At 38.8% G+C, this 12010-nt stretch overlaps 1 protein-coding gene across 7 annotated transcripts in view; it reads left to right on the top strand.

Moving 5' to 3' along the window:
* Positions 1-12010, top strand: part of LOC142160698 (uncharacterized) — a 302469-nt gene that overhangs the window by 8384 nt on the left and 282075 nt on the right. For all 7 annotated transcript variants that reach the window (XM_075215569.1, XM_075215568.1, XM_075215576.1 and 4 more), the window contains exon 2: positions 8610-8834. In XM_075215569.1, coding sequence (XP_075071670.1) covers positions 8640-8834 — 195 coding nt within the window. In that variant the 5' untranslated portion in view covers positions 8610-8639. The remainder of the gene's footprint in view (positions 1-8609; positions 8835-12010) is intronic.

Below are 12010 nucleotides of genomic sequence, written 5' to 3'. Positions count from 1 at the left end.
GATATCAAGAGCAAACTTTCGTAGACCCACAGGCTCCTATTGGGGAACTGTTGAGATGTCTTATGTCGATTTTGGGTGACAAGTACATCAAAGGGTCATTTACTTTATTGGAAATAGTGAAAGGTGATTGATAGACTTGGTCACAATGGAATTGGAAATGGTTCCTCTCAAGGGATCTGATTCATTAAGGATCTTAAATGAAGAGGTATCTTATTTCAGTCTCCTGGACAAAACCATGTTACAATGCAAGGGGTGCAAACTAGTTCTCTGTTTTGCACATAAGTTAAATACTGACTGTTTTTTCATGTAGCACACAGATACTTGATAGCTTATTTGTACACTGAAATGTAAAGTTGATATTTGTGTGCTACATAAAAAAACAGTCAGTATTTAACTTATGTGCAAAACAGAGAACTAGTTTGCACCCCTTGCATTGTAACATGGTTTTGTCCAGGAGACTGAAATAAGATACCTCTTCATTTAAGATCCTTAATGAATCCGGTCCTAGATTTTTCCCATTCTGTATTAAAAGTGAACAGAAGACGACTGGGTCCTGAGAAAAATACAGAAGGGTGGCAGGTAGATGTTTTCCTGACTTACTCTGAAGTGCTAAAAAATCTAGCAAAACAAGAAGCCTGTATCAATGAGTTGTTTACATTTATCATTCATTCCTATCAGTGCTGGATTTATGGTCCTTTCACATCTCCATAACACATGAAGAATCCAAGATTGATTCACATCTTATTTCCAACCAATAAATCGCCCATGTTCCTGAGAGAGCAAAGAATATGACATTATGGGGATAAATGTATCATACCCCGGTTTTTACAACTCGCGGGAGATCGGCGTCTTCGCAGCTTAAATTTAAAGCGGAAGTTTCCCTTTACAAGGCAGCGCCGCTTTAAATTTAAGCTGCGAAGACGCCGATCTCCCATGAGTTGTAAAAACCGGGGTATGATACATTTACCCCTATATCTCAACAACCTGCTAATAAAATTCCCTACATATGTGTTAGCGACTCTTCATCCATATATATGCACACTGCTATGGATTTTCCAATAGGAAAAGATCATACTAATATACTGGATCATGAATTAATTGTAAAACTATCCATATAAATAACAACTTTTATTTCTCTGTTTCTGACATTTTCTGTCTGTCTTTTCAGAAAAAAGGTTTTACTACCGCACCAACTCTAGAGCCATATCCCAGTGTCAATAATTGTATCTCTTAGGGTAATTTTTTTTTATTTCCCTTTTATAATTAAGTACATATAAATTTTGTATTATTCTGTAACTGGGGTGCAATCTACAACTAAAGTAATTTAGTGATTGAAGAGAGAAAGAGCAGTATTTGGTTGAAACTAGGTGCACTATGGATCTATATCTTCATAATTATATTAAGACCATCCCCTTAAAACATAACTTTTATTAGATATGATCAAAAGTGAAATATAGGTTGATATCACTCTATTAATTAAATTTAGAAATTAAAACATGAAGCACTGTGTATCTCTACATATATGCTCTAATCCCAAGGAACATATAGTAAGGAGACTATATAGATATGGATAATATGCAGATATGGTCCTACAAGATCAGTGGTCTGTAATCTGCCACTGATATAAGTATATTGAAGGTACCGTTAGACAGAAGAGCGAGGACTATAATATTATGTAGTCAAGTCCTGCTCAAATCATTGCATAATCTCCATCCTGGAATCGCTTAATATTATATCATATCTGCTAGATTTGTATAATAACAAATCTAAGCTTGCACTTCAGTCAAGATAAATATCTGGTTGGTGCCGTTCGCTGAGTACCTAATAGATACATACACTGAAGGCTGTCTTGTAAATTCCCCACTGATAGTATTAATAGGGGTCAATCTATAAGTATCTATATAAGACACCAGCTGGTGAGCATGAATACATCCGAATCCAGTTCTAAAATTACAAAGGTATGATACCTCCATATTGACCAATATTATGGGTAGTGTATTGCTGACTACCTAACAATTTCCCCTCTAACTCTGGAGTTATAGGGGTAAATCTGCATTATCAAACTTCTCCAAGTAAATAAACAGAGTGCTCCCAGCGATAACGCCGACGCGCGTTTCGCTGTATGTTGCTTATTCAAGGCAACTGTCTTTTTTTGCCAGTGGCCCCGTATTCAAGTGAGTGGGTGGAGACAGATTCAGCAACTGAAAGCTGTCTGCTGTCGTGGTTTAGGGAGAAGATCGAAAATGGAATCATTTCATTGTTACTATTAAACTTATTTATATTATTTTTTTCATCAATCACTATTCCCAGGAGTACCTCATGTTCAAGGAGTACTTTCGTCTGCCTTTATTAAAAATTGCAATATACTTTTAATGAATAAAATCTATCCAAATGTTTTAGTAGTGGTATTAAACAGTCATCTGGTGATATTTTCAGACATTTAAACTTGGTAAAGATCATGGGAACCTAATTTCTACACTTTACAACTTGTTATTTTGGTCCATGTGTTGCTGACAGGTCTGACATTGTATCAGACTTTTATTATACAGCTGCCTTACACAGTTCTTTCCTGTTTGATCGCTGAGTGGCCAAACTGAATGTCCAGATTTCATTGTGACACAGCACTTGCCTCTTCCAGGTTGGATGATGTAATCGTCCTTTCTGCTGATCAAATCTGCTGCTGTTCTAATTGCTGAGAATGATTGATTATGGGGCCACACGGTGCCAGTTATTATCCTTGGGAACATGCCTCCCCATCATGAAATAGTTTACCATATATTTCTTGTTCTTTTTGAAACATTTACATTTATATTGGTGCATGTTACTTGCAGCTTTTATATATAGTTCAACCTGTACTTTGGTTATAGGGATTCTGGCATGTATCAACAGCCTGTTGTAAGTAATGCCCGTAGTTACCTAGAATCTAAGGAATTAGTCACATAGGTAACAATTAGTGGCCTCATTAATGAAACTCCCCAGCCTCTTTAGCACAGCTAAGAAAGTGTCTGCAGGGAAAGGGTATTGAGCTCCTACTCATTAGGCCCAAACCTGACAGGCCACCAAACTGAAAGGAATCCTCATGTTACATGAGATTTAACAGTAGGTAATGCACTTGTTGACTCCTCTATCTGGCTTTGAGGTTTGTCACCGTTTGCTCCCATGTGGCCATCTGTTAGTCTCTGATGGAGGACGAGATCTTTAATGTCTGCATGCTAAGTGAAGAAGACTGCTTCCTTCTAATAGCAAACAAACCTGTCCTCTGGGCGATGGAGTAACAGACATCACTCACTCGCTGACTTTGTCTAATGTTGTGGCCTTTAGAAATGTTACTTTTTACGGTAGATTGCTGTGTGAGGACCACACACTTGGAATGTTTCTCCCTGGACTACAGTACTTCTATAGATAAGTAAATATATTCCTCCCCTTCCTGGGCAAGCTATTGCCAATTTTTTATTAAATAAACTATCATTATTTGTACATTAAGTGCTGTTATTGAAAATGAGAGATGGTTATAGGTGAACAAAGGTAGCATACCTTTATGTAGTTGTATGTACAATACGCTACCGCTAGAGTTATTCCACGTAACGGGAGATCTCCGTGACATAACCAATTATTTCCACCAGTTTGGCATGTGTGGCTCCTCTACTAAATCTATTAATCAGTTAGAGAAATAATACTAAAAATAGATTATTTTTGTTTTTATATTTATTAAAAACCATGATAAACGTTTCCTGGTTTTGTCATTATAACTCCCTAAGACCTTAATTAAATAAATACTGGGTATTGTTGTACCCAGGACAACTAGATGAAAGCATTCTGGGTCATATCTGGGAATTGCTCTGAATATTATAAGGTTTAAATGGGAAAAATATATGTAGGATGTATTTTTATTAAGTTTTGCCTGGTTTTCTACATCCACTGGAATGAAAAGTATACCCTTTATATCCAATAAAGCCCAATTCTAACATTTGCTTGAGTAGAATGAGAAACTGAAAAAGTAATTCATGATTAAACGGACGCTGCGCATGAAAATGAGGCTGGTCATGTAAATAAAAGATAATGGCAGGAGTAGAAAAATATGTACTTACAATGACATACAGACAAAGCCATGTAACACTGTGCCATAATCCTAACAGTATGCTGAATGGGTGATCATATCTGCATTGGTTTGCGGAGCAGCCTTTAACTTTGTGACAACTTCGTTCTGGTCACTGCTATATTCAAGTTTCCTTCTCTCCACTTTATATCTTCTGTGGTGAACATTACCTTTCTCAGTTGTGGCTTCTGCGTCATAATGGTGACCTGGTTTTGGTGGTCATTAGCTACTTTATCCTATAACGCTGATAATACATTGTCTGTTGAAATGTCCCATTTTTAGTGACCATTTCAACCATGAAACATCCTGATTCGTGTCAGCAGTGGAAATATAATCTGTCATTTTCCATTATTGTCATATGAGTGGCAGCATTATTAATTCTCTGATGAATGTCCACATTATTCTAACTACGATCTGGAAGTAAGTGGATCAGTGTATCCAAGGACACTACTACAGGCGTAGGTACTCCATCATCATTTCCTGATGTGCTGTAGTACTCACTGAAAGGTATTTATCATCTAAGCCCGTTCTCTACCATGAGTCTCGGTGTCCTTGCTGAGTATGTAAACAAATACTTTCCGCTCGGCTCAGAGGTGTCAGTGCCAGTCTCAAAACATTTACAAGGGGTCTCTATACAAAATGCCTAATTTATCATGTAGTATGGATAAAAAAATCTTCCCTGCGTCTCCTCCCGTCCTGGTTGCTACTATATAGTAACTTGACAAACATTAAACACTTTTGTGATATTGTATCTGTTGAGAGGTGCTGCAAATTAAATGCTGGGACATACTGCAGGCAAGTTGAGTTTTTGTTGAATTACTATGTCAGCCAGATGCCTAGAAGCTATGATATACAGGAATGATGATTGTAAGAACTTTTTTACTTTTTTCTACACCAGCTCTCCCATCACCCCAACATTTTTGCAGTCTTTGTTTATGCCTTCAGGTTTTCACATCACCCCAAAATTTCTGTCTTATTGCAACATTCACACACTCTTCCTCTCCCACATTTCCTCGTTGTATTCCATTTATTCTGTGTGTGTTAGTCTTCCACCTTCCTTGATTGGTACTTTCTCTAGTAAGAGGGTTGTTCGTCTATATGGCATTTACAAGGTCTCTCTTTTTCTGGTAAATGTTCCATTTTTTTTTTAATTTGTTAAAGTAATAAAAATAAATTGACTCCTACTATTAGTGAAATTCACTATATCTGACTTAGAATACAAGTGAAGGGATCCTTTACATGTGAAAGAGTCCTTCTTGTGTAGATGTGACGGACAGTCATTGCAATGTGCTGATTTCTTCACTAGATGCTAAGGACACATTTACTTGCTGAGACCTGCAAGTAACATGTAAGGTTTCTTATTGGCCCCTGTCTATACATTGCAGACCTGCTTCTTAAAAGATTAATTGGGGATTGCAACCACATGAGATGCATAACCCAAGTTCTGCTGTAAGAAAGGCTCAAATCTTCAATTTAACAGTGTCAAATGAGTGTTTCATCTCAAGTTGATAGATAACTATCATGCCTAGAGGTCGAGAAGAGCCGATAGCCCCATGTAATCACTCAGCTAAGCACAGGTCAGAACAATTAAAGGAAAACATCAGATTTGTCCTGCTGATAGCTCAGATCTCCTGTGTCCTAACGTGGGAGCTCCTGCTTTGTTTCCACACACAGAAACCAAGTCAAAGGGCAAGAAGTGTGTGTCAGAGCAATGACAGCCTCCTATCGTCACCTTTCTCATGCAGCTATTAGGCTATATCGTTTTACACATTGCCCCAATATTCTTGGCTTTTTTCTTAACTCAGTAAAGACTGTTAAGGAACTGATAGTGCAAAACCTCAGTGCAAATGCCTTTGTGACAGCACTAACTTAAATTTGCACAAATGTGCCTAATGGTATGGGAAGTGCATGTACCTGTGGGCCAAGATTGGTGGTAGGAGGCGATTAGAGCAGTTAGGGTGGTAGAGGGTGCATTTTCAGGATGTTTCCCTGCTTTCCTGGATGAGACATAATCTTTACCTCCCTTGAAAAGGAATTCACCACCATGTTCATAGTAGCATCATATGAGATGCACTTTGCAAAGAAATGCATTTACATGGAATAAAAAAATTAAACTGTACGATTGTGATGTGTAATAATGACGTCCTAACGCTGTCATAATCAATATAAGTAAAACCAACAATATTTTAGATATTTTATTGAAGGGGTTGTCCTAAAGTGGAATCAGTTGGTTTCTGATGTGATGTTTCTACCAAGAGACGTGCCTCAGAATGACACAAGATACAAAATCAACATTAGTCTGAAAGTGTAGATCCCATGTAATATACAGGAACTACTACTTCTGCAGACAACTGTATTTCATTCTTCCACATCACCACTTTTTTTTATTTTTTGTTTTTAAGCTTTTGTGTTATCTGTTTTATGTGTTTCATTAAAGCTTCACATGATTTTCCCATTATTCTTGGATATGACACAACACTGGGATTCAGGGAGTTGACAGAGCTGGTGGTCAGGGTCATGTGCAAATAGTGGCTGCTGCTGATGACAGAATGGAACTAACGAACCACTTGTGATTGGCTGTTTGCATTTGCACCACTGAAGCTTATTGGTTCGTTATTCACCTCTAGGGTATATTTTATGCTGTGGTGTGTGTGTGTGTGTGTGTGTGTGTGTGTGTGTGTGTGTGTGTGTTAAAAACCCCATACATGGGGCAGGGTTTTGTTTCTACAGTTTTGGAGATATTTTAAAATTTTATTCATCTTCCCTGCTCTCAATCCCCATTCCCTCACTGTTATTAGCCCCACAATTTCCTCAGTCTTTAAAGCCCTCTACCTTTACTCCTCAACCCACTGCTTTATTCATCATGTCAAGAAGCTCTTCTAATCCTGTTGCCATTACTGTTGAAATATTGCCAGGAAACATCCTTATGTTACCCAAGATGGAAACAAAATTTGTTTCCCACCTTGACTACTGTAACCTCCTGTCTGGCATTCCCCTCACCTATCTGTCTCCACATCTGCTGCACTGCAAATCCATACACTGACTCCCATTGTCCTGAAGAATCCAATTTTTAATTGCTCACCCTCACCGACAAAGTTCTCAATAACACCACCCCTTTAAACTTCTCAAATCTCATCTCAAAATACTCTCTGGTCCTCTACCTCTGACCTGAGCCTCTCCTCTGGTAATCACCTCACTCCTGCTTACTTTCTTCCCGTGCTACTATCAACCTATATTTTGGCTTTTTTCTTTGTTTGTTCTAACGTATTCAGGAGATCCTAGGTTGCCAGACACAAGTTATACTCCCAACATAAGTTGACAGATTGATCTAGCCAATGAGGGACAATGTATGTGGAAAGTTATTGGATTGGCTGCATCTGTCCAATCAGCTGCTACATACAGGACACGCCTATTGGTTGGGAGTTGAAACAGCTTTCAATGCTATCCTCTGCAATCTGTCGGCACAGCTGAATACATGTAATGATTCTGAGGAGGGGGCCACCAAAGGATTACATTGGGAATGCAACTGACTGAATAGACCTCAACAGGATGTCTTTTCACAGTATTTATTTTTTATATTATTTTACTCCCTTCTACCTCTTACTGGTTTCTATCTAGGATTTTCAGTTGTCTGTGCCAAAGCTGCAAACTCATCATGTCACATGAGTCAAGAGCCAGTCGGTCTGTTTTAATCTGTTTAAATTGCATTGGTTTTAAGGCCTTTATGTTAGGGAATCACAAGAGAAGCAAGGTTATCAAAAACAGACAGGAAAAACACAAGCTCTGAGGTAATGCAAGAATGAGTAATTATCCACTATGTAATTTGCGAATCATGCAGTGGTATACCAGTCTCTGGTTGCAACACAGATATAAACAATTTCTCTGAAGAAACACTAGTGCAGTTCTATACAGTCTGTGGCAAATGCAAGTTATGAACAATGTCTCTGAAGAAATACTGGTTCAGGTCTATACAGTATGAGGCAATGCAATATAATTAACATTGTCTCTGAAGCATTGCGGGTGCAGATTTACGGAGTTCAGTAATCACTGCAAAGCCCCACAAGAGAGCAGTAGATAATTACTGCAGTCTATGCCTGGGGATTCTGAGTAGAACTATATATGTGTAGAGTGTAGATGTAGACCAGAAAACAGGTGACAAATATAAGCAGAGTCAGGACTGGAACAACTAGAACACAGATACATGAACCAGGAATCTAGGATGTTCAACACTATCACTGGCAATGAGTGCATTACATGTGTGTTTAAATCATGAAGACGAAGATATAGCAGATTTCAGTATCCTGCAGGACACAAGACAGCTTTAACCCTTTTATCTAAATTTACAAACATATATAGATGTGACATCAGGCACTGATCCCTACCACTGTTCACTATAGGATCCAAGATGGAAATGATTGTGTCTCAAAGTGAACTTGTTAGAATACAGATACAGCAGATTCCCAATGCTGTTCTTGAGAATGGAGTTCTTTCAATAAAGCCTTTTATTTTACAGGCATTACTTCTTTGATATCTTTCAAACGGTATGTGTATTTGGGAGACAAAAGGAAAGCCAAGATGGTCCTGCTTATGCAAGTTCTCTAGCCACCGATGCCTGGAGAATAGAAAACTCAGCTGGTCACATCTTGGTAATCACCACCACCTACTACCTCATTGGCTTTGCTGGAAATTAATTTGCGGTGAAAATCTTATTACTAAGGGACTTGTCTCCATCACAAAGGTAAGAGTGTAATTTCTCATTTAATTATTTTGATCAAAGCTTAACACAATTGCTGATCTAAGTGATCTGTAAAAGTCAGAAACTGTTATTTCCTTTACCTGTAACTGGAATATTTTCAGTATATAATATCTGGTACTAGTTGGCATGGAGTGAAAATAGAGAATTTTTAATATCCCTCTAAAAGTCAATGAAATATGCAGCCAGGTAATTACTTGCTGAAGTCTGGGCAGAATTAGGTTTATGAAGTGTAAACAGTGACACCAACAGTAACTATTCTATATGACTTTTTAGAAATAAACAGTGGAAACATTTAGAAGGGGAGGGTTCTGGGAGATTGGGATGAAACCTATGGCTCCTGGAACATTACAGGATTCTGTTAATCTGACAGATCCCTCCCCATGTAGACTCTGCCATTCTAAGGTTCTACTTATCTGTTTCTAATTCAGTCCGAGGTCACTGCAGCAGAGACGTGAACACACAAGCTGGCATTAGCTAACAAGCACCACTGGTTCGAAAAATTGTTCTTAATAAAAAGGCAGTGTACTCACCAGAGCACATTGATACAAATTTACAGCATTTACACTTTCGCCAGCCAACTTCCCGTGGATTTACAGTACGTATGTGCAGTATCTTTCCTCATGACCAGACTTTTCTGTATGATATGCAGAGATTGCCCAACTAATGCATCCATCATATGTACTCGTTAAATGCACCTCTGACTTTTTTTTAGGGGCAAAATAACCCCAAAAGACCTTTTTTGCCAATATCACCACTACTCTATATGTAATTGTTTGCTAGATACACTCTCTAGCACACTGTGTCTAACAGTTACCTTCTGTGAAGCCTCTCCTTCTGCTGGGAGCTCGCAGCCATTATCAGTGTCCGTAGTTTGAGTGCATTGCTGTTGGTTTTATGTAGTGGCTGTAGGAGTAGGGCGTACATAGAGGACTCCGTTCAAATTTACCCCCCCCCCCCCCTTGTCTAATTCATGGGGAAGCTACAGAAAAATGCTACAGAGTATATCTAGCGAACACATTTAGGACAGAGGCCTATTTTGTATAATAAACCCCTACAAGACACAGCCGACAAAGGTTAATTAAGGTAAGTGCTTCATGCAGTCCTATCTCACCGGTAACCACACATTAATAAATACAGAGTGTTAGTTTGTATATCTAAGCTTACTATATGTTTATCTACATTCCACTTTGTAATCAGAATGGAGACAAAATACAACATTTTGTAGAATCAGCTGTCAGGAGAGTAGGTGACATTTCATATATAAGGTCTTGTAGAAAGAAAAGTAATTGCTGCAGTTGGAGATAATGTCATACACGTATGTGTGCTATAGTCCCCTTCAGGAGGACAGGAGCGCTATTGGCTATGTGTGGACAGATATAAGCGTGGCAGGCAGAAATAACTCCCACTGTTATTTGGGAGCGCCAGTTAAATGTACTTTTAGGATATTTGAAGCACAATGCTCCAAATGATGGAAGCCCAAAGTCTCAAACTTCTAGATAATGGATCCCATGTCTTTATATATTGAGTAATCTCATCTAAGGGATCTAGACACCTTACATAATTTCTACCAATGTCTTTATAAAAATATTTTTTGTGCCAAATCAAGTTATAGGGACATATTCAATGAGGTTTCCGGTCCGCGGTAACATGCTGGAACAGGCCGCGAAGTCAATCCACGGTATCGCAATAGTGTGGATTTTCGTGCGCACCCCAGAGGGTTGCATAGGAAAATCTGCGTTATTGCAGTACCGTATTACCATCAATACTGCGCTCTTTTCATGGTAACGCGCGTTACCGCGGACCGGAAACCTAATTGAATATACCCCATAGTGTAATGGTGTTCGTTCTACATATGTTAACGCTGAACGACAACGCAGAGAGAATGTACAGGGGGAGAAGTGGCAGCAGGAAGGAGAGAGAGGAGCGCACTCTAAGTGACTAGTTTACAGGAAGAGGTTCAGAGGAAGTGGAGCTTTGCTGTTTTACTCCTAATATTCAAGAGTGAGGTATTTAATAAGAAAAATCATTGTACTCTTCTTATTACATATGTGTACAGACATTCTTACCGCGTCTAATAAACAGAGATTGATTAGAGATAGTGGCTCCACCTTCTGCCATATTTTATGTCTTGAAGGAGTTTGCTTTTAATTATTTTCTCAATTGTTACACATGTAGCTCTGCAATATTCCTGGGGCTGTGCTGCAGAGACAGTAATCTTGGGGAGGGGGGACAAAGTCACCATTACACCCCTTTTTCCACTGCACAGTTGCTGTACTACAGTGACTGCAAGGGGGAAAGGAACTGAGCAGACATCTTTACCCCCTGCCCCCACAGTAGGTTAAAAAGCTGAAATTGCAAAGCATAGAATATCTGTCATTTCCTTCAAACTTAAACTGGAAACGCTCATCAATGAGAAGAGAGAACTTTAGGTTTGTGCATCGCTAGCCGACGGAGATCCTGCCTTGCGGAGTTCTTGTCTCAGGTTGAAATTTGCAGTCAGATGAACTTTAACTGCTCTATTCTGAAACATGTGCTTCCACCCACTGCGGAGTTCCATGCTGACATCACTTCAATCTGAGGTGGTCTCTGCAGACATAATTAAAGACAACCAGGGCAGTTCAGCATTATTGTACATGACTTTGACAGTGCTGGAATGTTCTTTGCTTAACACATACGTGTGACATACAAACGTGTGTTTGTATATGTGTAAGTGCTTCCCAGGGCCTATCTGTTTAGTTATTGGCCACATGATACCTGTGACCAAGATTGTGTCGTATTCAATCATTGTTAATTAAAAATACAGTGACATCATATGGAAAAATGACACTTTAACCTGGATTCCATAGTTATTTATATCCAGTTAATGTTCAGCCTATTAGTGCTGGCAATAGTGGAGACCATTAGGGTCTCCCTTCTGGGTGCAAGGTCATTGCTTATTGCTACGTGATGCTCATCTTCACCTCATGCAGCATTATTCTTCTGTCTTCCAGGATGAAAATGTCCCCCCATGGGTCACCTTGTTTTTAGGCTTCATATCTGCATCAAACTTTCCATAATTCTGTGTATATAGCACAGCTGATTACATTTTGTGGTAACTTCCTGAGGTTGCGTTAATTGTATTTAAACTTGTTTTTAATGCATTTCTCAGTACATAGAAC

The sequence above is a fragment of the Mixophyes fleayi genome, chromosome 6 (assembly GCF_038048845.1).
Source record: "Mixophyes fleayi isolate aMixFle1 chromosome 6, aMixFle1.hap1, whole genome shotgun sequence".
Taxonomy (NCBI): Eukaryota; Metazoa; Chordata; class Amphibia; order Anura; family Limnodynastidae; genus Mixophyes; species Mixophyes fleayi.
Note: the sequence above shows the minus strand (reverse complement) of the source record. Positions and strands in the feature narration are given on the sequence as shown.